The following is a 22203-nucleotide window of genomic DNA, read 5'->3' as shown; positions in this document are numbered from 1 at the left end:
TCATATACATCATCCGAAACTACAACCTAAGAGATACCATTTGGCAGTTAGGATTAATTACCAGATTTGTGATAGAGCATAGATTTTTTGAGAATCAGAAAATGCTTATGAAACAACTTTCTAAAGTGTTAGTTTTGAATAATGTGCATAGTATGATACATGTAATTCAGTCTGCAAGGATTTGAAATGTTAGCCATGAAGGGAAAAGTTTTCAGAGTAATTGAATATATTAGAATTATGAACTATAGAAAATTAAATGTTTGTTTACTCACAAAGACATGTGAGAATTAAGAGTTTGATGTTATATATACATTTTTAAAACAAAAATATTCTCTATTTCAGCAACTTATCACTTCCCCCTCAATATTATATATAAGCACTGTTCTGTGTCAGTAATAAAGATTTATTTTATTCTTTTTGGTGGCTGTGTAATATTCTATTGTGTGGATGTAGCACAGTTTAAGAAAGGATTCAGCTGATTCTTTCATGATAAATAATTGAATTATTTGCAGTTTTTCATTATTGTATTGAAGTATACCTAAAAACAAAACTAACTAGAGATCAAATACAAGAGGTGTAATATTGAGTGGAAGAGTATGACCATTTAAAGATTCAATAGCTAATTCCCAAAGGATGTACCAATTTATGCCCTGTGCCCTTACCCAACTGTACGTAAGTACCCTCTCCTCACACATGCCAACACTGGCGTTAATGGGTCTTGTGAATATTACTCAGTCTTTTAGGTGAAAATACCTTGTTTTAATTTGTATTTTTAAGAATTATTGAGACTGAGCCTCTTGTGTATCTTTGTGAACTATTTGTTCTTATTCTTTACCCATTTATTTGGCAAAGGAAATTGAACTAGCCCTTGCCCAATATTTTTTCCCCTTTGTCTTTTGAGTGTAATGTTTTGAACATAAGTTCTCATTGAAGGCTTTGTGTGGAATAGGTTCAGAGAATGGGCAGTATTATTCTGATCCTAAACACATTTAGAAGTCTTTTTTATTTTGTTTTTGACAGATTGGGGTATAGACAGGGAGAGAAATGATAAAATATTGGCATTTAGTTTGTTCTTTGTTGTGACAAGTGTTTTTTATAAATACCAAAAGACATTTTTACTGAATACACACTCAAGTTATGTCCTTGTCATGGCTGTTCTGTCACGACAGGCCACCTTTGGAGTGCTACCCCATACTAGATACGCCTTTGTCTTAAGTTGGGTGAACAGCAATGTACTGAACTACTAACTGCTCTTTGATTCTTTGTGTGTGAGCTTCCCTTTAAGAAAGGGATCTAATCTTATCACAGCCTAGTGTAGGTTGTTCTGGAATGTCTAACTGAGTTGCTTCCTCCTTGCAGGGTGTTCCTGAAAAGAAAGTACTTCCAATCACTGTCCCCAAGTCACCGGCCTTCACACTGAAGAACAGAATTCGAATGCCCTCCAAAATCGAGGTGATTCTCTGGGATAGGGATTTTCTTCTTCCTTCTGTACAACAATCTAAGCATTATTTCTTAAACTTAATGAAATTCAAAGGTAGTCACTCTTGTCTGGAGTTGTCTTTAACAATGGCTATGACCATTTGATCATCTTTTTTGCTCCTTCAAGAGCAAAAGTAATTTGTAAGGGTGTGACTCTTCTAGCTGTCAGTGGTACCTGGCTGCCACTCACTGGAGGTTTGTCCATTTCTAGAGCATTGGAAATCAGTCTGTCATTGGAACATGGATCAAAGTTGTCACACCCTGTTCTCTACTTTGCCTGAGCTATTTTCACTATTCAGTGAGGGGCTTTTAAAATTCATACTAAGCAGTTACATCTGCCCTGTCCTATCCATTAACCCAAGGGTTGCAGAGGTGACTGTGTGGCGTTGGTTCATGAGATTGAATACATAAACTGTCATTGATTATGCTACTTTCTTGTCACATCTCCCATTTTACCTATAAATATCCAGAGTTAAGGTAATTTTATAGCAGATCTTAAGCATAGCCTTTTTATAGGTTCATTTGGAACTAAAATACACAGTAATCTTATGTTACCAGCTTAAACCCAAACAACTTACTTGGTCCTATTCTGGGTTTGGCAACCATGAACTCCCAGTCACATGTTTTAGTGGAGACTAGGTCAAGGAAGAGGCCAAGGTATATGCTTGGTTAGTGGCTCCTGTTTTTCATTTTGTTCGTATTGTTTGATCTCATTTGGTTTTTACATCCTTCCTATGGAAAACTTTAGCTCTTTGAGAGTAACTGTGTTAGTCCTTTATCAAATGCTTTCCCAGTGGTCTCACTCACCCCTGTGTGTTGGTAGGTGACTTAGGTATTATTCCTCTTTGATAGAAAAGGAAGCTAAGAGTCCTAAGGCACTGAGTGACTTGCCTTGATTAATATTCTCTTAAATAATGCCTTCTGACTACATTCTGAGGAGGCGAGAGAGAGCAAGGAGTCTTGTGTCTAAACTGCAGTTTTTCCCTTAGGAAGAAGAACCAGTAGTGATAAGAGCTCATCCTGTGCCACACTGTGGGGTGCCTTATAAACCCCAAATCTCAGAGGCAAGAACTGTGGAAATATGCCCATTCTCTTTTGATTCTCGAGACAAAGAACGTCATTTACAGAAGGAGAAGAAAATAAAAGAACTGCAGAAAGGGGAGGTAGGTGTTTCCATTTCTGTAAAGTAGCATAATACTATTCTTTGGTCCCTCAAAGATAATCTTTTATGTTGCACCTTTAACTATAAAATCACTGACTTCTTTTGATCCCTCTAACAAACCTTATGAAGTATAAGTAGAACAAGTAATTTTAATAACCCTTCTGGCACAACGAGGTTAAGTGACTTGCCCATGATCTTGCTGCCAGTTAAGGTAATACTGGGAGGAAATGTATATTTCCTTTTGAGTGCATCACTCCTCCAGGTGCATCGTGCTGCTTTGGAAATCAGCATTTCCTATTTCTCAGGTTCATCCAAAAATGCCGAAGCAGCTACTTCTGCCTGGCTAGAGAGACCTCATCTTAGACCTTATGTTTTCTTCTCTGTTAGGTGCCCAAGTTTAAGGCACTTCCTTTGCCTCATTTTGACACCATTAACCTGCCAGAGAAGAAGGTGAAGAGTACGACCCAGGCTGAGCCTTTCTGCTTGGAGACTGACAAAAGAGGTGCTCTGAAGGCGCAGACTTGGAAGCACCAGGTGGGGGATGCTGGGGAGAGCAGTTAAATGTTAATTGCTTGGTTGTTGGTTTGTTAGAATAGGTAGACCCACTACACGGAAATTCTTCTTGGAACTAACTTACTGAATTATTTCAGGGCCCACATTCTAAAGTAGGGGTTAGCAAAGTTTTTCTATAAAAAAACAGGTAGTACCATTCGCAACAACATGGATGGAGCTAGAGGGTATTATGCTCAGTGAAATAAGCCAAGCAGAGAAGGACAAGTACCAAATGATCTCACTCATATGTGGAGTATAAGAACAAAGGAAAACTGAAGGAACAAAACAGCAGCAAAATCACAGAACCCAAGAATGACTAACAGTTACCAAAGGGAAAGGGACTGGGGATGATGGGTGGGAAGGGAGGGATAAGGGTGGGGAAAAAGAAAGAGGGCATTACGATTAGCATGTATAATGTGGGGGGGCACGGGGAGGGCTGTGCAACACAGAGAAGACAAGTAGTGATTTTACCGCATCTTACTACACAGATGGACAGTGACTGTGAAGGGGTATGTGGGGGGGACTTGGTGAAGGGGGGAATCTAGTAAACATAATGTTCTTTCTGTAATTGCAGATTAATGATACCAAAATAAAAGAAAAAAAACCAGGTAGTAAATATTTTAGGTTTTGTGGATTACATATTGTGTCTATCACATATTCTGTGTGTGTGTGTTTGCATGTGTGTGTTTTTCAATCCTTTAGAAATGTAAAAACTAGTCTTAGCTCAAGGGCTGTACAAAAGGAGGTGACAGGCCGGATTTTGCCGACAGGCTGAAGTGTGCTGATCCCTGCACTAAGAGATGGTTTGGGAAATGTGAGAACATGCTTTGTTTGCATCGGGAGTTCAAGATCTCACCTATTCCATCTATTAGACTTGTTCATTAAATGTTTAATCCTTTCTGTTGGTGCTTTGATAAGAAACAGTATGGTGAGAATAGATTCTCAATATGGTAGGCTGTTTTCTCAACATAGTATGTATGCTATTTGCTCTTTATAGATGACGGGGGATTAAGAACAATTAATTAGTTGTTGGCTGGTTTGATTGGGATCTAATCTGCTCTATCTGGAAAAGGTTCCCTTGCATCCCTAAGTTTGTCAGTATTTTTATATTATAACTTATCCTGGACTCTGTCCAAAAGGAGCTCTGGGCTAATCTGTGTTTGTAGGAAGTCAACCCTCTTGAAACTCAAGAGATGTGATTGCTTACACGAATGAACATAGGTCCCTCGTTGGCACTGTTCTCCAGGGAAACATAGTATTGTTGCTTTGGAAATAGTGAATCTCTCTTTCAAGGATCATGACAGAGTGTCTGTGTGGGGTATTTTCTATAATAAAAATATTTTAAGTTTATCAGGCATATACAAAAGTAGAAAGTGTACTGAACTTCAAGAATCTGTCACTTTATTCTATAATGATCAAAACATTGAAAACCTTATTTCATCTATACTTCTGCCTACACAGGATTACTTTGAAGTGAATCTATTCACTTTTGTTCATCTCATTTCATTTAAAAGTAAAAGGATTAAAAAAAACATAATCATATTACTGTTATCACAGTTAAAAAGATTAACAGTAATCCTTTAGTAGTGACAAATTGTCAGCATTCATAAACTCCTAAACCTCTCATAATTTTTTTAAACAGTTGAATTCTTTAAATAAGGATCCAAATAAGGTCCATGTATTGCTTTTGTTTGATAAATCTTTAAATCTCTTTTAATCTGTAGACTCCTCTATTCCCATTTTATTGAATAAACTAGATTGTCCTATAGGTTTTCCACAGTCTGGACTTTGGTCATTGTATTGCCATGATGTTGTTTCATATGTTCCTCTATCTCGTGTATTTCCTATAAATAAGTAAGATCTGGAGGTTTGGTTAGATTCTTTTTGGGATTAGGTTCAGATGCTGTCAGTCAGATCTACTCACTGTAAAGGTGATTGTTACTGGGATTTAGATTTAATTGTCTACTGTCCTTATTGATGAAGAAATTTAGAAACATTAGGGCTTTAGTCATTGAGTGTGTAGTCATGGAAAGTTCTGTAGTTGCTTATCTAACAGCCTTTCTTTCCAATAGCTGGAGGAAGAACTGAAACAGCAGAAGGAAGCAGCTTGCTTCAAGGCTCGTCCAAATACCATCACTTCCCAGGAACCCTTTGTTCCCAAGAAGGAGAAAAGATCTGTTGCTGGTAGTATTATATGTACTTTTGGGGGGTTTGAGCAGGATTGTCAGACCTCCTAGTGGGGAGTGCCTGGGACCCAGTTGTGTCAGTATAATGCTGTGTCAACCAGGAGCATTTGCCTTGAGAAGATCTAGTTTTTCTTCCCCTATACCCAGTCTTTTGCCTTTGCTGAACCTAGTGGCTATGTTGAGTTGCAGAATGTGTTGGGGCCAGATTGATAGAACAAGAGCCTGGGCAGAGGCAGCTGGCATTTCAAAAACAGGTATAGGCTTTCCCCACACAAAGAGTTCAAGTAAATGAGGGAAGAAGAGCCAGGACTTCTCTCTGGAGTTCACCCTGAAAGCAAACTTAGATACCAAACATTTGATTCCTTAAGCATTGGGCAAGGTGTCTGAAAATTGGACTACTTCCACCTCTGTCTCAAAATCACTATGTAGTTTTGAGCAAGCCTCTTCACCTATGTGGGTCTTGCTTTTCTTCTAATTAGAAGATTTCCAAGAGCCCTTCTCACCCTTAAAATTCTAAGACTTAAATATGTGGTTTACTCCACCTTTCTTCCAACAGGGCTCCCTTAGAGCTCAGCCTTCCATTGCCATGTGTGCCTGTGCCACTTGCTGGACCCATAGGGGATAGGTTTATGCATTTCCTGCTTTGAACCAATATTCTCTATGTTTCTGTGCTCAGAGAGCCTTTCTGGTTCTCTAGTTCAGGAACCTTTTCAGCTGGCCACTGAGAAGAGAGCCAAGGAACGGCAAGAGCTGGAGAAGAGAATGGCTGAGGTAGAAGCTCAGAAGGCCCAGCAGCTGGAGGAGGCCAGGCAGCAGGAGGAAGAGCAGCAGAAGGAGGAGCTGTCCAGGCTACGGAAAGAACTGGTAACTGGGCAGCATGAGCACTAACTAACCCGCGGTTGTCCCTGTTTTGTTTTATCTGTTCCTTGCCTTGTTCTAGAAGGGATCTAAGGTGGCCTACAGGGATGTATCAAAGACAAGTGAAGGTGGGAAATCATACAAACCAAGGGTAGTAACAAAAGTTGGATATGAATGAGGCTAAAGATGGGTAAAATTCTGATCCAAGTATCTGCTAAATTTGAGCCATAATTTTGGTCCTTTTCAGGAACCAACCTACTAGTTACAAAACTCACCACATTCACAAGATATAAACAATCTAGCTTATTAAAAAAATACATTTATCCTCAATACTGAATTCAGACAATTTCTTCCAGGGGCTCGGTGATGCATTCCTAGGACTCTATTTAACGTACTGTTTCTTTAAGCCTTAAGAAGACTAATGTGTTTTATAATTAGGCAAGAATACATAGATAGGAAAGGACACATATGTAGGAATTGTGTGGTGATTGTATTTTCATTTTTCTCTCAATACCTGACTCAGATTCCTTGTAGTTAGAGTGCATATTCGTCCAGGTGACCCTCCATGATAATACTAGCATACTGGTTTAGATATTAGTTATTCAAAGAAAGCTTAATTCATACTAAGGACCTTTTTGCTAGGAGGACTGCAAGCTGGGTTAACTGCATTAATAAGAGAGAAGACATTTTATAGGTGGAACTTCATATAATTAATAAAGGGATGAGTAGAAATACAGATTGTTGAGGTTTAGTCTAAATGTCCTAGGCCAGCAGCTGATACAGCTGTTAGCAGGGGTGCCTGTGGCCACAGGAAGGCTCTAGGGAGAAACCCAAACTACCATTTATTGATTGGGTGAAGAAAAAACAATAGTCACCACTCTAGGTATCTCACAAAACCAGCCTTGAGTTTGTTTCTTCTCCAGCCCTTGGTACTGCCTCTTGTGTCTGTCCCTGTCACACAGCTTTTTCTGACCTCACTTTGCAATGTAGGCTGGTGGCAATATCGTCAGGCATAATTCAGTCAATGCTAGGTAGTTCTTGACTAATCTGACTTGATTTTAGACTGCCCAGAGGATGGATGGGACATGCCATCTCCCAGTAGCCCTCTGTGAGTTTTTTTGTTTTGTTGTTTTTCCCTACACTTTTGGTGAATATTAATCAGCGAGCTTTAGATTATACTCTGGCAAATTCTTAAAATATATTTCTTCTCTTCTGCAACTGAGTACACCCCTATTACAGCCTAGTAATAAACAATCAAATTGGAGTTAAGTTTGACATTGTACAATGCAAGCTGAGGGACCCAGCAAAACCTCCTTGGGCTCCAAAGCTCATGTGCTTTTCCATTATACTGTGTTGCCTTTTTTAATTTCCTGTTTGAAACAGAGATCAGGATCTATAAAAACTATACAAACATTTTCTCAAGAAGAAAAAATAGAAACCAAATGGGTGGCTCTCTAATGTCCTTACCAGCGGTGACTTTGTTTTCCTCTCTCTGCAGGTGCACAAGGCAAACCCAATCCGCAAATACCAGAGTGTGGAGGTCAAGTCAAGCGACCAGCCTCTGACAGTGCCTGTATCCCCCAAGTTCTCCACTCGCTTCCACTGCTAGACTAAGCTGTGCACTGCAGACACTACTTGGGAAGAGGAGTTACTCTTTCCATCAAACCGGGAGCCTTCTTGCGTTGTCACCAGGGCCTAGAGAGAAACTGTTCCTCCAGACTTGCTCATACCCATGCCTGACAGCATACCAGACAAGGGTGGACTCCAGTTTTGTTGAGAATTGTTTTCCTACATTATTGAAGCTAATAATGAGACTCAAACTCATGTATGTATCAGTCAGATTCCATGTAGATATTTCTTTGTACCATCAATTGACCTTTAATATGGGTCTTAACTCTAACTAAAATTTAAGGTCTTTATGTCAGCACAGTGTAATTTGTATTGCTCCTACCTCCCTCTCCCTTTTTTCTATTTTAATCAGAAAATAAAGATAGTTAAATACTGAGGTAGGATTTAAGTCATGGCTTAAATGAGGAACAGTCAGTATATCATATTCTTTCCTCTTCTCTGCACAAAATGAATTTAAAGTTAAGGAGCCTTTGGCTCTGAGGGGGAAGCCTCGTTAACTGCACATGAGGAAGGAGGCGGCATGGGCTGACAGGGAGCCCACAGTGATGATTGGCAGGCTTTGGGCAGAGCTGCTATCCAGGCACATTTTCCCCTGTCAGTGCTATAATAACAGGGAACACTGTGTAGCACATGTTTTAAGTCTTCTAGTAACCTGGACCAGAATAAAAATGTTTGTCTTCCCCTCCCTGATTTTGTTATTTGATGTTTTAAAATCTGTCAGTCGTATTAGGGAAATGGGTACTTTGAGGGGAGGGTCCAGGAACTTTTAAAAGCATGGGCTCTGTCCTTAAAGGAAAGTGCTTTGTAAATCTTTTCTGTCTTATGTCAGAATATCCTTCCAAATGATGTTAGCTCCCTCCCTGGAACCACTCTGGAAGGCAGTCATGAGTCTATACTTTCATACAGACTGTGCCTTCTTCCTTAAATGTGCTTTTTCTCATCTGCCAAACTCTTCCTTATAAGACACAACTCAAGTAAAATCTTTTTCATGAATCCTTCCTTGCTTGTCTGACCTCCATAGGTAAGGATGATCACTGGGTTACTTATACTTGTTCACAAACTGGTAGAGACACAGATAGCTAAAATTATCTTAGTCCTTACAGACAAAAATTATCATAGTCATCTCTGTTATTTCTTGTAGCTGGCAGAATACACTAGGTCCATGTTAAATAGTATTTTTTTGACTTGACATTATTTATGAACTCTCCTCTGCACCAGTCATCTACTCTTGTACCAGGAGATATGAAAGCATCCATATTCTGTCCAGACCAGTCTTAGGCACCATATATGACATTAAATCTATTTTATATTCCTTCTTACTCATTCAATGAGTGTTATGTACAAGCCCTTATAATTCAGTGATGAGTGATAAAGCAAGACATAGTTTGCGGATCCCTGGGTCTCCTGAAGGTTCACAAACTGACGCAAAGTGCAGTTCCTTTGTTCATTTCCCAGAGGTATGTGGTATCTAGAACTTAGGTAGTTCATGTAACACTTAATTTGATGCTATCTAGACATACCTGGGCACTGTTCTAGTCCTTAGGAATACAGCAAAGAATAGAAGTACAAGGGAGACTTTGCCTTTTATTAAAAGGTAAGGAGCTTACCTAATTTTAGGTGGGGAGACAGACAATAAACCGATAGCTGTCCTCTTCTGGCAGGTGATAAACGTCTCTGCTGTGTGGAGAAAAGACGGGTGGGGATGGAGCATGGAAAATTGGAAATGGAGGTGAGGCAGCTCTTGATGTTGTCTAGGTATGAGTTGATAGTGGGTTGGGGTAGAGTGGTAGCAGTGGAGGTTTGAGAAATGGTTGGGTTCTGAATGTGTTTTGAAGTCATAACTGATAAGACTGGCTAACAGACTGGATGTAGAGAGTGAGAGAAGGATCAGTAAAGGAGGCACTCAGGTGTCAGCCCCAGGGACTGAGTTCTCCACCCCTTGCACTGCGAGGAGGCCAGGTCTACCTCAGTCTGGTGGCTTCCTGGGGGCTGTTTTCTCCTGGTCATCTATTGTTTTGGTTTTTCCACTTCTCTTCATCCCTTAATTCCCTCTCTGTGTCTATCCTATGTAGTTTCTCTCCCTTCTTGTATCAGGAGTTACCTAATAATTCACTGCCATTCAGATATTTCCATCTGATACCATTTCTCATATATTTTGCCCATTTTTTGTTTTTGGTTGTCTCAGGTAGAATAAATCCAGCCCTCAAGTTGAGGGCTTTGGAAAGAGTGTTGTTGAGAATTATGGGCCTATGGGATAGCTCCACCCTATTTGCTCCATTCTGGATCACCCCTCCAGACACCCATGTCAGGGTCGTCATGTGTGACGGTCCCAGAGGCAACAAAGAGGGATTACATTACTTCAGAGCAAATGGCTTAGAATGAGACAGGCATCCATTGCTTCTTGTTTCTCAGAGTTTCTCAGTTTCCCAGTGGCTACCTATTTCTACTCAGCAGTCTCTGTAGTATTGAGTCCTTTTGTCTGGATGACCTCACGTGACCTTCATTTTTCTAGTACAGCCCTTTTTCCCCTGAAACTCAAACTCTCCGCTTTAATTTTTCCAGAGAAATTCAGGTTCTTGGTCGCTTCAAGCCATGTTCTAGAGGAAGCCTCTCTTTCAATCCTCAGAGGTCACTCAATTTTTCTAAACAAGGAACATGTTCTCTGATAGGAATCTGCTGCATTCTAATGATAAATTGGGCTGTCACACTATGCTTGGCAGTTTTGCAAAGCTCCTTGCACGTGTGGATCGTTGGAATCCCCACAGTTTCTGGGAAGGACTCTTCTCCATGTTGTTTTGACTTGGCTGTGTTTTCCCACTGCAGGTAGTGTGGTGCTAATTAATGTAAGATGACTGACTGACTGTGGTTGGCCATTTTGTTCCTCATTGCCACCTTGACTACTATTCTGTTCCTTACCGGTTCTTTTCTGCTGTTTTGTCCCTGAAAGTGGAGCTTGAGTGGTAGACAGGCTGCAGGTGGAGTTGCTCCAGCATTTAACAGAGGTGAGACTTCTACACAAGTAATTTGTAACACAAGATAAGATGTGACTGAGTCACTCAAGACAGAAAAAGTGCTGCAGGAGCTTAGAGATTCTTGTTGGAGGTGAGAGTGCAGTTCTTAAAGATGTTTTCTCAGAATTATGGAAGTAGTATTTGCCTTTTGAAACAATTATAACAGACTATGTAAAATAAAACGACCATCTCCTTGCTTCCCCTACTCCTAATCCCCAGGAGTAACCCATTGCTAAAAGCTGTGTACTCTTCCAGAATGTTTTTATGTACACACAGACTTACAGAGCATTTTTTATGACACTATGATTACAGCATTCTGTCTTCGTTTTTAATTTTCATTTGTTCTTTGAAAGATTATACATTCACATGTTTAAAAATTCACAAGCTACAAAAGGTAACATTTTCTACCTTTTCTCCCACAGCTCATTTCCCCTCCCCAGAGACAGTGCTGCCCGGAGTGTTCCCTTGCAGAGATGTCATCAGCATAAACATATTCCTCCCTCCTCCCGCCTCCTGTTTTTACACAAATAGTGTCACACTTTCCACCCTGAACCTCACTCTTTTCATGTGTGTTCTGCTTTGAATGCTGGGTTTAGGTACCACCTTGGGTATGTCCTAGCTTCCTCCCTGACTGAAGTAGGAAGCCTCTTCTGAGAATCTAGGAACATGGAAGCAAATGGGTAGTGGGGTCTGGTTCCTCTTCATGTTGTCCAGAGATCCCAAGGATTTGAGGGCTGGTCAACAACACCTGGGTCTTTTAGCTTCTCCTGGCTTAGCTGAGCCATGGGGGCATATTGGCTTGAGTATCTGGTTAAGCCTGTGTATCCCTTCAGATAAGTCTTGACATTGCTTACTTTCTAGTTCCCTTCTAAGTCTTGTCTGCTGAGAAGGTTTCTCATTGCTGAGAGTAGCAGTTAAAAAAGCTGTTAGCCATGTGCTTGGGCTCCTATTTCTGCACAGGCAGGCTGAGTTACAGCTTGGTGGTGTGGATCCAGGTAGGAATCAGTCAACATTCTGAATCCTGAGATGCCATCTGCCTTGCAGCCTGCTGGGATGTTCAGTTCAGACAACATATAAAGTTTCCTGGATACGGGACAAATCCAGGCCTATGGAAAGAGCAGGAAGGTTAAAGTGCGTGGTACTTTGGGCAGTGACGAAGGCGTAACCAGGGAGCTGACATGTTTGCTCTAATGCCAAGAATTCCAGGACAATTTGTTATCCAGCTGAAGCCAGTATAGTTGCTACAAAAAAGAAGCCTAGGGACAGAAAAACATATTTTTTCCTTGTTTTGTTTGTCTTCTAGCATACCACTGTTTTCTAGGGCTGCAGGGAAGGTTACTGGCATTGAAAATATCTGGTGGTATTGTTATTCTCTTTCTTGCAGGAGAATAAGTGGCTGGGCTCAGGTCAAAGTGTGGCTCTCATGTGTTGAAGGTATCAGCTTCCTGAAAGGTCTTGACAAATGCTGACATTTCACTCGGAGAAACCATGGTTGAAAGGGCAGGGGTAAAAAAGGCTTAGGAAAATACTAGGTTTTACCAGGAAATATTTCACCAGACTAAGCCTGACTTGAAGGCATCAATTGCCCTCTCCCTTTTCTTTAAAATTTTATTAGGAAGGAAATAAAAACCTGGTCTGATCTGCTGAGACCCTTGTAGTTTTGGGACTGGGTCCCCAAACATCATAGGCAGGTGTGTGACTGCTAAGAACTGTAGCCAAGTGCTGTTTCCTCGCTTGCTTTGGCACGGAGGGTATTCTCAAGGTCTTTCAGGAGCAAGGGTGGGAGATGTGGTTTTCAGTGAGTCAAGAAATAGCAGTCATAAATTATTACATGAGAAGCAGTTTGGAGTGGTATTGTTCAAGCTGGGTTGGTAGTAAGGAGAGCTAAGCCTCCAGCCTGACACATTCTCTCACTCATGGGCACACATCATGCACACAGTCTGTGTCACAAAACTGACTCTGTGACTAGAAGTGACTGAATTTGCTCTGCAAAAATCTCAGCTGGGTTTCGCAATGTTTTGGTTTTCAGTTTTTAAATTGAGGTTTATTATTAATTATATACATCTGGAAAATACTTGGTAATAGGAGGAAAAAAAGTCCATCACCTACCTTGAACACTGATGTTTTGTATAATCTATTTTTTTCTTGTATAGAACCTTAGTCTGTTTTTCTACATTGTAGGGTTTTTCTGTATCTATATACGTTTTGTATTCTGCTTTTTTCATTTAGCATAGTAGTAACTCAAATATTTTTCCTATATTACTGCATATTTTATAAATACCAATTTAAACAGCAGCATACTGTTGCATTATTCTGAGTTTGCTTCTTCCCACCAAAAATGCTTGTTTTGCAAAGGATTTTTCTAGATTACTTATAGGACAATTTTGGGTGTCTCCCTAATGTATCGTGTCTATCTCTAAACTTTAAATGCTGTTCAAACCACTTATCAATCTTTGTAATTAAAATATTAAAAGGAAATATATGCTCTTCCCAAAATCATAGCTAATGACATAATTCTTGCATACACATTTACAAAATGGAAAGCTCTTTTTGGCTGATGGGATGTCAGTGTCACTCATGCACAGTGAAAAAGTTTATTGGCCTTCAGCAAAGCCTCTCTTGGAAAGAATTCTGATTATGTTGTTTTAAACTTCTTGGAACTACATTTTCAGACTTAGCACTGGATTGTTGTTGCTAAGCCTTCAGATCAAATCTGAAAGGAGAATGTCCTCTTTCTTAACCCCAGTTGGGGCTGTGATGTTTTTCTGGGGAAGAGTTCACTTCTGTCACTGACACTGGGTGGCCTTTAATAAGTCACCCTACTTTTCTGGACTCAGTTTCCACATTTGTCAAAAGAGATGGAACTAGAAGGATTAATAAGGCTCTTTTTGGCTTGAATATTTCCAGAAAATTTTCTAGGCAGTTTGTTGTAACCACACCAGGTCTTTTAGACTTAGGTTTTCCTGTGGCCAGCTGCTCAGTTACTGCAGGAGGGCACCTCTAGCAGGCCTCCTGCCCCTGGACTGCCATTTGAACTTCAGTGAAGTGTGTTGGAGACCAGTGTGCTATCTTGTTGAAGACTTTCCAAGGGTTGTTCTGGAAGCGGAAATCTAGCCCAGATCACTCCAGGGGACTAATCCCTGAATAATGTCCTCTGACACACACGCATATTTTCTGATGTTTCTCTTGACCTTGGAACTGGTTAAAGACTGCACAGAATGTTCAGTGAGTTCTTACAGACTACCACAGGGAAGTCCCTCTGTCGCTGGCTCTTCCAGGATGTGAGGCTACCCACGAATGGTTCTTCCGTTGTTGGAGGCACTCTAAGGACATCACAGCAAAACTGACACCTTTGTCTCGATGCTCTTCTGTTTCTCTCCACCGCAGTTCGGTTTTTACCGTGTTCATGGTCAGTGGCACTTGGATTGTTTTACGAAAATTGTCAGAGTTCAGGAGAGTACACTTATTTAGTGGAATGAGCCATAGGTTGGGAATTATGAGAGTGGCTCCTGGCTTTGTGACCTTGAACACATCATTTGAATTCTCTGGGTTTCTCATCTTAGAACAATATTCTAGAAAGAACCTTTTCTCCAGCTCTCTGGATGGGAATTTGCTTCCAGCTTTCATGTGACGAGGCACTCTGGGCAGCAATGGTGACTGTCACATTGGGCACTTATTCCTGTCGGCCAGTGTGACTCAGTGTGACCATGTTTGAGTCAGACGTTCAGTGTTCATTATCAGTGGGTATGTGTCCCCCGGGTTTGCCAGAAGCCCCTTCTGCTTAACCCAAAGCTAACAGCCTGATAGGGCAGGGCCAGCAGCTGCCAGTTAGCAGCTATGGGAGCAAGGAGCTGCGTCAGGGCGGAGTCTCCACGGGAGTGTGCGGGCGAGAAAGGCAGAAAGGCGAGGGGCTTGAGTCGAGCTTGTAGTAATCTCATTACTAATTGGAAGGTGAAGTCCACACTGGAGGCTCACTGATTCTTACTGGCTCCTTGGCCTCTCTGTGGTGATGTGTTACGGCAGCAATAGGAAGTGAATATAGGAAGCAGCTCAGCAAGCAGATAGTTGGAAGGGGCTCACGGTACCCTCACCCTCCACTGAATACCTTAACTTTGTGCACCTGCCTTTCCTTGAAACATTAGCTGTACTGATATTTGAATCTGAGTGTTCCTGTGTTTCCTCACACACCCAAACAGTCCTACCTCCCAGAGGCCTCAAAAATGGGTAGGAGTCAGCAGGCTGGAAGCTCAGCAACTTGGGCTGGGGGACTTTTCTCTAGGACGGTGGTCCTCAGTGTGTGGTCTGAGTAGCATCACCCCAACTAGAAAAGCAACTTCTCCAGCTCCATTTCAGACCTTCTGAGTAAGACAGTCTGGATGTGGGGCCCAGCAATGTGTGATTTAACAAGTCTGCCAGGGGACTGATACACGTCCAGCAGTGCACCAGGACAGGGACCTACAGGTCCCAATAGACAACAGGTCTCCCAGTGCAAAGGCTCCTACGGGCCAGGGAGCCAGTTTCCATTCTTTCTGAGACCCTCAGTGCCCAGGCCAAACAAGAGCTGACCCGGAGGGCAAGAACATACCTCTCCTCCAGAGGCCCCTCTGCTGCTATCTTTGTGCAGTCTGTTCACGTCACCCAGGAGAGCTGCCGAGTTGGTTGTGTAGGTGTTCATCTGCTCAGCTAACACTCCATTACCAAGATGGAGGAAGGCTTTTCTATATGGCCTTCCAACAAGTCCTAAGAGAGATGAGGAAACTGAGGCCCAGAGTTTAAGTGACTTTCCCACAGAAATGCTGCTAGTAAGTGGCAGCGTCAGAATTTGGGCCAGGTCTCTCCACCCTCAGGTGCCCTTTCCACCACACCAGTTGTATCCCTTGAGTAGAGCCAGCTGTAGTGGATGGGCATTCTCAGCTCTTGGCTCTTTTTGGAATTTAGTGACACTTGATCAAAGACCCCATGGGTGAAGAAGAGGTTGTTTCAGTGAGCCTTCAGGGCCACCAACTCAGGACTTTGGAGCAAGTGTCTTGTGAAGGTTGCAGCTGGGGCTGGAGCCCTCACTGAACTCAACTGTGCTGTGGGAACCTCCAGCTAAGCTTCCCGGAGGTTGGGAGGCAGGTCCTCTCTCCTCATCTTGACACAGCAAGCATGTCAGACCATGCTGGATGCTTGGACTCCTGTCAGGGATGTGGCAGCTGCCAGTCAGTGAAGTCACAAGCCTCAGCAGGCCCAGATAGCCAAGGTGGTCACAGTGCCAAGTGACTGCAGCTAGGAGGTGCTTTGTCCCAGCCCACTCCTCACCTTCGTTTGGGTACCCCTCACCATCCCAGTCGGGGCCCTCTTCTTCCAGCAGCTGCTCAGAGCTTGCCCTGCAGCCCCTGGTTCTCATGGTAACCCAGTTTAGCACACGGACCTGAAGTTTTATAAATAGCACAATGGTAGGCTGGGAAGCTGTCCTGTGCAGCAGGATAACATGCATTCCCTTCTTTTTAGCCATTTCCTAGGATCGTGTGATGGGAGAAACTTCTTGTGCAGATAAAGCATTACTCTCAACTCCCAGGTCTATACTCCGCACTTGGGTCTTACTTCTACTCTTTTATGTGTTTGCATTTGTCCCCTGCCCCCACAGGCCCTGCCTTCCTGAGGTTGCGCTTCCAAGTCTGTTCCTGGGACGTTTCCTGTTCTTGGAACAGCTGCACCAGCCTGGGGTACCCTCCTGCTACTTGATCCTATAGGGAGGTGTCCAGTGGCCATGGGCAATTTTCAGATGACCTTGTTCCTCTGACGTCATTAGATGGCTATTTTTGGCTTTGCTGTTTATGCAGCAGAGAAGTTGGGCTGAGGTGGGAGAGAGGAAAAAAGAGTAAAGGAGGTGCTTGTCTTGGTTTCCCATTGTTCCAGGGCCCTACCAAAGTAGGAACATTCATTCTTCCACATTTGCATAGCACCTACTGAATGTCAGGGCTTGGGACTACCAAGTTGATTCCATAGTCTTAAGTATTCTTCACTCACAAATTGATTTTTTCGTTGGCATTTACTTTGTGGTATGGAGTAAGCACGAGGGCTCTGGAGCCAGTTGGAGTTGGCTTGAGTTTAAATGCCAGTACCACTGGAATACTATCTCTGAAACCTTGGGCAACTTACTCCTCCGTGCCTCAGTTTCCCCTTGGAAATGGGAGTTATAATAGTATCCACTTTGTATGGTTGCTATGAAGATTATAGGAGTTAAGACAGCACATAGTAAATTTACAATAAATATTAGTGGCAGTTATTATTAATAGCAGCACCACTTTTGTACTAGGTCCTTAGGATACAAAGTTGACTGACATGGTCTGTCCGTTCTGAGCTGGCATCTGGATACCCAGAGCCCCAGATAGTGGCACAGTGCACACAGTCAATACAAGTTAGAACAGAACACCTGCCATGTGCCTGCTTTCCCCTGATTTGTGGAGGCATTGCAGGAAAATGACATGAAATTCCTGTCCTGGGAGAGTGTCAGAGCAGTGGCTCTCAACCCTGACTTCACATCAGGATCTTCTGGGCAGATTCTAAAAATAGCAACATTCTGGGCCCCACCTCCAAATATTCTGATTTAATTGGCCTGACTTCAGGAGGGCTCAGACTTGAGGGGGGTTGTGGAAGCTCTCCAGGTGTTTCCCATGTGCTCGAGAGCATGGCCCAGGCTCTCGAGGGATCTGTGTCCTGGGAGGCTCTGCTAGCTGCACCAGCAGGACTCTTAGCAGGAGTACCTCAAAGCTGGCCCTCTGGCTCTGGGGTTCTCAGAGGTGTGTGCACACAGAAACCACCTAAAAGGCAGATTCCTGGGCCCCCCTTCCAAAGAGGCTTCATTCTGACAAACTCTGGGGCCTGGGCACTGAGAAAGCCCTCCATAGCCACCCCTTTGGCTGAGAAGTCATCCCTGATCACCAATCCCAAAGACTCCACCTCTGAAATCCCATGATATTTTATATCTCAGATAGAGCTCTTAACCGCTTTCTATCTTGAATTGTAGAAATCTGTGTCCATGTTGATATGTTTCAAATGATGCATTAATCTGCTTAGTTGCAAATGGTCATTTCAAAAAAAATTGGAAAATCCAAAGAATAAAAATTATCTCCATACCTATACTTGTTAATATGTATATTTAGATCCCTCCAGACACTTTACCTATAAATGTTTTTAACAACAAAAAAGGAGATCCTATTTCATGAATAGTTTAACAATCATTTTCACCTAAAATGCACAATGTGGTGATTCTGTAGCTTTCCCTCCACTTTTCTCTGTTTCCTAAGTGATCAGTTTAGTCCTTGCCACAGAGCAGAGCATTCAGTAAATAATCTTAACAATAGAACTCTACAGTTTGGGGATGGATCAGTGTGTCATTTGAGCATCTAAAGAAATCTACGTCCAACTTGCCACAGTGTCCACACATCTCTGCCAGCCTTGGAGGGAAGGCAGGTGGGCTCCAAGGACAGCGGCATTTAACCTAGGGCTTCCCCAGAGGCCGGAGAGGTCCCGCCGAATCCCTGGGCTTAGGAGCCCCAGGTGGGAGAAGGCAGGAGAAAACAGCCCTGAGCTGCTCCCGTGTCGGGACCAGAGGAGAGCTGAGAGGGGAGCTGGCTGCTCTCTTTGGAACCAGAAAGGTCATTGCTCAACTCCCTGGATTTTCCATCACAGCCAGGCAGGGAGAGAGGGTCAGGTCGGGAAATGTCTCCTCTGAGCAGGTCCTTTTAAAGCCTCTTGGCTGGATCGATTTCCTCCCAGGAGCCAGGAAGCAGTGCCTGGGTGAAGTTAACCCCTCCTCTCCCAAGAAAGTCTTCCAGGGCTGGTGAGCCTGGGAGCCCAGGCTCCTGGAATGCAAAGCCATCCAGGGCAAGAGGCCTAAGGAGCCGTTGACTCTGGCTGGAGAAAGCTTCCCTCTGGCCTTGTTAAATCCAACAAGCATAATTGCATCCTGCTGACCTTAATTCCCCTGATGGGCTTAATTGGCCCTGGCATTGCCCCACTTCCATGCCCTAGCCTTGTAGAGGCAAAGGGGGTGGATGCACAGCTGGCACAAGGTGGGAAAGCCCCCTCTTAAGTTCTGGCAGCGCCCACCTGGGTGGAGGGGTGGTTTCCCAGGCCCCACCTCTCCAACTGAGCGCTGAGCAGCAGCTCGGGGACTCCCAGGGAGCAGCTGGCCAGGCGGGCAAGCAAGCAGCAGGCAATCCCATGGATCCGGAGCCAGGCCAGCCTCTCATCCCAGACCCACAGAGGAGTCTGCTGGGACAGCCAAGCCCCCTACCTAGGGTGCCCACATTATCTCGACCCGCAGTGCTGTGGGTACTATGAAAAGTTCTCAACCAGATGTGTGTTTGCTAAATGCTCCCAGCCACCCATGGGGAGGTCACAGAGCAGAGCTAAGCTGCGGGTTAGACGGTCCAAGCCCGACTGAGTTTGCCCTGTGACTCAGTTCTCCTGTCACATCCGTGAAGTGGGGATAAAGTAGCTGGTGCTTTCATAGCACTTGTTAGGTACAAATGCACTGTTCTAAGGGCTTTATATACCTCCCTATGAGGACGGTGCTTATCCCACAGATGAGGAAACGAATGATGGCATTAGTCTCAGCTTCAGTGACAGAGCCCCTGAACCACTACTTGGGAAGATTGTTGTAAGGATTGAATGGAGGACCCTCATGAAGTTGCTTACCCCAGGGCCTGCCTGTTTATAAGAGTTCAAGAAATGCTAGTTATTATTTGGGGACCATCACAGTAACAAATGCAGCAAACAAAGCCTCTTATGTTTTGCCAGCCTGGATTTTGGTCTCTATGGGAAGTGGCTCTGATTTGAATCTGGATAGTTTGAAGCTACTCGATAGCTGTGTGACTTTACAGATCAGCCTCTCACCTGCTCTCGGTATCAGTTTCTGCACCTTTAAAATGGTCTGAGTCTTGGCCCCAGAGTCCCTTGTGAGGCTCCAGTGAGCTTGGTAAAGCCCTTGGCGTTTTGTGGGCACTCTCAATAAGCGATTGGCATTGGCAACCACAGTAATACTGAGGCCAAGGGCTAGCCGGTAGCAGAATCTCGTATACCCAGTGCGGGGCCTTGCTCGCCACCTAGTTATTTGTTTGCTCACCAAACACTGGACAGCAAGCACAGTTTGTGCTGATGACACCCAGGACCATCACCAGCCCCCGTCCTCTAGGGGCTCCCAGAGAGTGTCAGTGGTGGTAGCTGCTGGAGCTGAAGAAGGCCAGAGGCAGGGGCCCAACATTTCAAGCTTGACCAGCACATGCTGTGGGGATGACCAATTAGCAGGCTCGACGCTCCTGTAACAGGCATGGGTGGGAAGCCCTTCAACCTGCAGAATGCTAGGACACCCATAACGGGGGTATCCAGGGGGGCAAGAGGGCCAAGGCACTGATTGGGGAAATTTAGGGGAGGAATAGGGCTTTGAAGGACTTTTCTGGCTCAGCTCCCTTTCTGGTGGAGTGACTCTGGGCAAAGGGGTTAGTTTCTTTTGATCCTCCCCTTCTTCACCTAGAAAATAAGATGAATGCCCCCGTAGAGTTCTTACCAAGGTGCTGTTTGCAGACAGTGTGGATAAAGCTGATTATAGGGCCTCAAAGAAAGGAACTCTCGTCCCTTAGGAGAGCCTGGGTTCAGCCCCACTTCATCCCCAGGCACACGGTGAAGCTTTGGGCACACCGCTCAACCTTTCCATGCCTCACCTTCACCACCTGCAATCCTACCTATCTCATCAGGTTCTTCTGAAGATCACAGGAGTGAACCTATGTAAGAGCGCTCAGGAGGAGGCCTGCCGTGCGTGGTGAGTCCTGGGTGGGCATCAGTCAGTGTGTTTACTCCTTGGGAGAGGCAAGCCATCACCTGGACCCTCAAGAGAGAAATGGAGGCGAGGAGGGCCAGGTCAGAGGAGGGGGCCAGCCAGAACCCGGGTACTCAGGACTGGGGACAGAGCTCTGACTCTGGTTCTCACTGGTCTGTACCATCAACCCCAACATTTGCTCACTTAAAAAAAAAATCACTCATTTTGAAGAGTAATCCATTCACATAGTTCACGGTTCAAATAAAAAAATAAGAGGGCACGCAGTGACACCTTCCTCCCGCCCCTGCTCCCCATTGCTTGCTCATCCTGTCAACGAAATTCTTATATGTATGAAATGAAAATTTATATCTTACTATGTTAAATATTATGTATTTTATCCCCTTTTGCCCATGTGAAAACATACTCTACATGCTTTTCTGCACCTGGTTTCATTTTTTTTCCACTTTGGAGGTTGCTTCATGTCAGTTCATTCATGGCTTCCTCAATCTTTTTTTACAGCTACAGGCAGAATTTCCCATTGCTTAGACGTGCTACATTCTCCATGGATTTCCCCGCCCTCTCTTATCAGAGGGTGGGGGTGTTCCCTCTAATGGAGAGTCAGAGCCGCTGAGGCCAGGGAGTGAGTTTACAGAGACCGATGGATGGCCACAGGAAGGACCTGAACCCAGACACTTGCTGCAGAGCTATTTCCAATGCACTCAGCTCAGCTAGTTCTCAAACTCCCACCCAGGAGAAAAGCTCTGAGCAGAGAGCCCCCGGGTGATGGGACGCTCTTTGGAGCGCACCTTTTCCATCCCATCTCAGCTTGCACACCTCAAGCTTGAGCGCCCCCTGGTAACCCCTGTGGTGGAAGGGTTATGGAAGACCCCCCCCCCCCAAGCCCTCTCCTCCCAGGTGGGCCACTGGAGAGACCTGGATCAGCTCAGGGGAAGGGAACAAGCTCCCACAGTGGCTCCCACAGCCACCTGGGGCAGCCTCCATCTCCCCAGGAGTCCCAGAAAAAGACATTTGCAAAAGAAAAGGCTTTCCAGCTCATGGGCATGTTGAACAAGTGCCCCGAAACAATTTCTTACCCAAAGATGCTCCAAGTAGTTCCGGATGCCAGGGGCAGGGATCATGGGCACAGAGCTTGGTGCTGGGGTCAGGGTGATTATCCCTGGGCCAGTGTGGCTCTAACCAGGTTGTGGGGAACCCCAGGAGATGAGCCAGGCAGGTGTGCAGAGCCAGGCTCTCTCCTGGGAGTAGTCTTGTCCTTCAGCTCTGCCTAAGAGCCCCTCTGCTTCCAGGCCCCCTTCCTGATCCCATGCAAGCCAGCGACACCAGGCAAGGCCTGGGAAAAGACTGCTCCCCCAGGGCCCCAGGTGCCCCCTCCCTCTTCTCTTCCTGCTTGTTCCAGCACCACTCTCCCCCATGGTCTGTGGGAAGAATGCTGTGTCCTCTGAATGGGGGCCAAGAGTGACAGGTGGTGGCAGTCCGAGCTGCATGGCCCCTGGTGTAAGA

At 44.3% G+C, this 22203-nt stretch overlaps 1 protein-coding gene and 1 long non-coding RNA gene across 11 annotated transcripts in view; one reads left to right on the top strand and one right to left on the bottom strand.

Annotated features, from left to right (window-relative positions):
* The window catches only part of TPX2 (TPX2 microtubule nucleation factor), a 65185-nt gene extending 56629 nt beyond the window's left edge, over positions 1-8556 (top strand). For 5 of the 7 annotated variants that reach the window (XM_073236755.1, XM_073236754.1, XM_017653708.3 and 2 more), the window contains 6 exons: positions 1360-1452; positions 2469-2642; positions 3029-3175; positions 5266-5377; positions 6056-6243; positions 7736-8556. In XM_073236755.1, the coding sequence (XP_073092856.1) occupies positions 1360-1452; positions 2469-2642; positions 3029-3175; positions 5266-5377; positions 6056-6243; positions 7736-7846 (825 nt within the window). In that variant the 3' untranslated portion in view covers positions 7847-8556. Of the gene's footprint in view, positions 1-1359; positions 1453-2468; positions 2643-3028; positions 3176-3767; positions 5243-5265; positions 5378-6055; positions 6244-7735 lie in introns of those variants that run through there. The other 2 variants (XM_037004661.2, XM_037004662.2) reach the window with 2 other exon arrangements.
* LOC118969813 (uncharacterized) overlaps positions 1-22072 on the bottom strand; it is a 38570-nt gene extending 16498 nt beyond the window's left edge. For 3 of the 4 annotated variants that reach the window (XR_005057629.2, XR_005057631.2, XR_005057632.2), the window contains exons 1-3: positions 21777-22072; positions 15463-15617; positions 9474-9543 (exon numbers count right to left, since the gene is read on the bottom strand). This is a non-coding gene — a long non-coding RNA (uncharacterized lncRNA). The remainder of the gene's footprint in view (positions 1-9473; positions 9544-15462; positions 15618-21776) is intronic. The other variant, XR_005057630.2, reaches the window with a different exon arrangement.
* Positions 22073-22203: the final 131 nt, after the last annotated feature.

Source organism: Manis javanica, chromosome 5 (assembly GCF_040802235.1).
Source record: "Manis javanica isolate MJ-LG chromosome 5, MJ_LKY, whole genome shotgun sequence".
NCBI lineage: Eukaryota > Metazoa > Chordata > Mammalia > Pholidota > Manidae > Manis > Manis javanica.
Note: the sequence above shows the minus strand (reverse complement) of the source record. Positions and strands in the feature narration are given on the sequence as shown.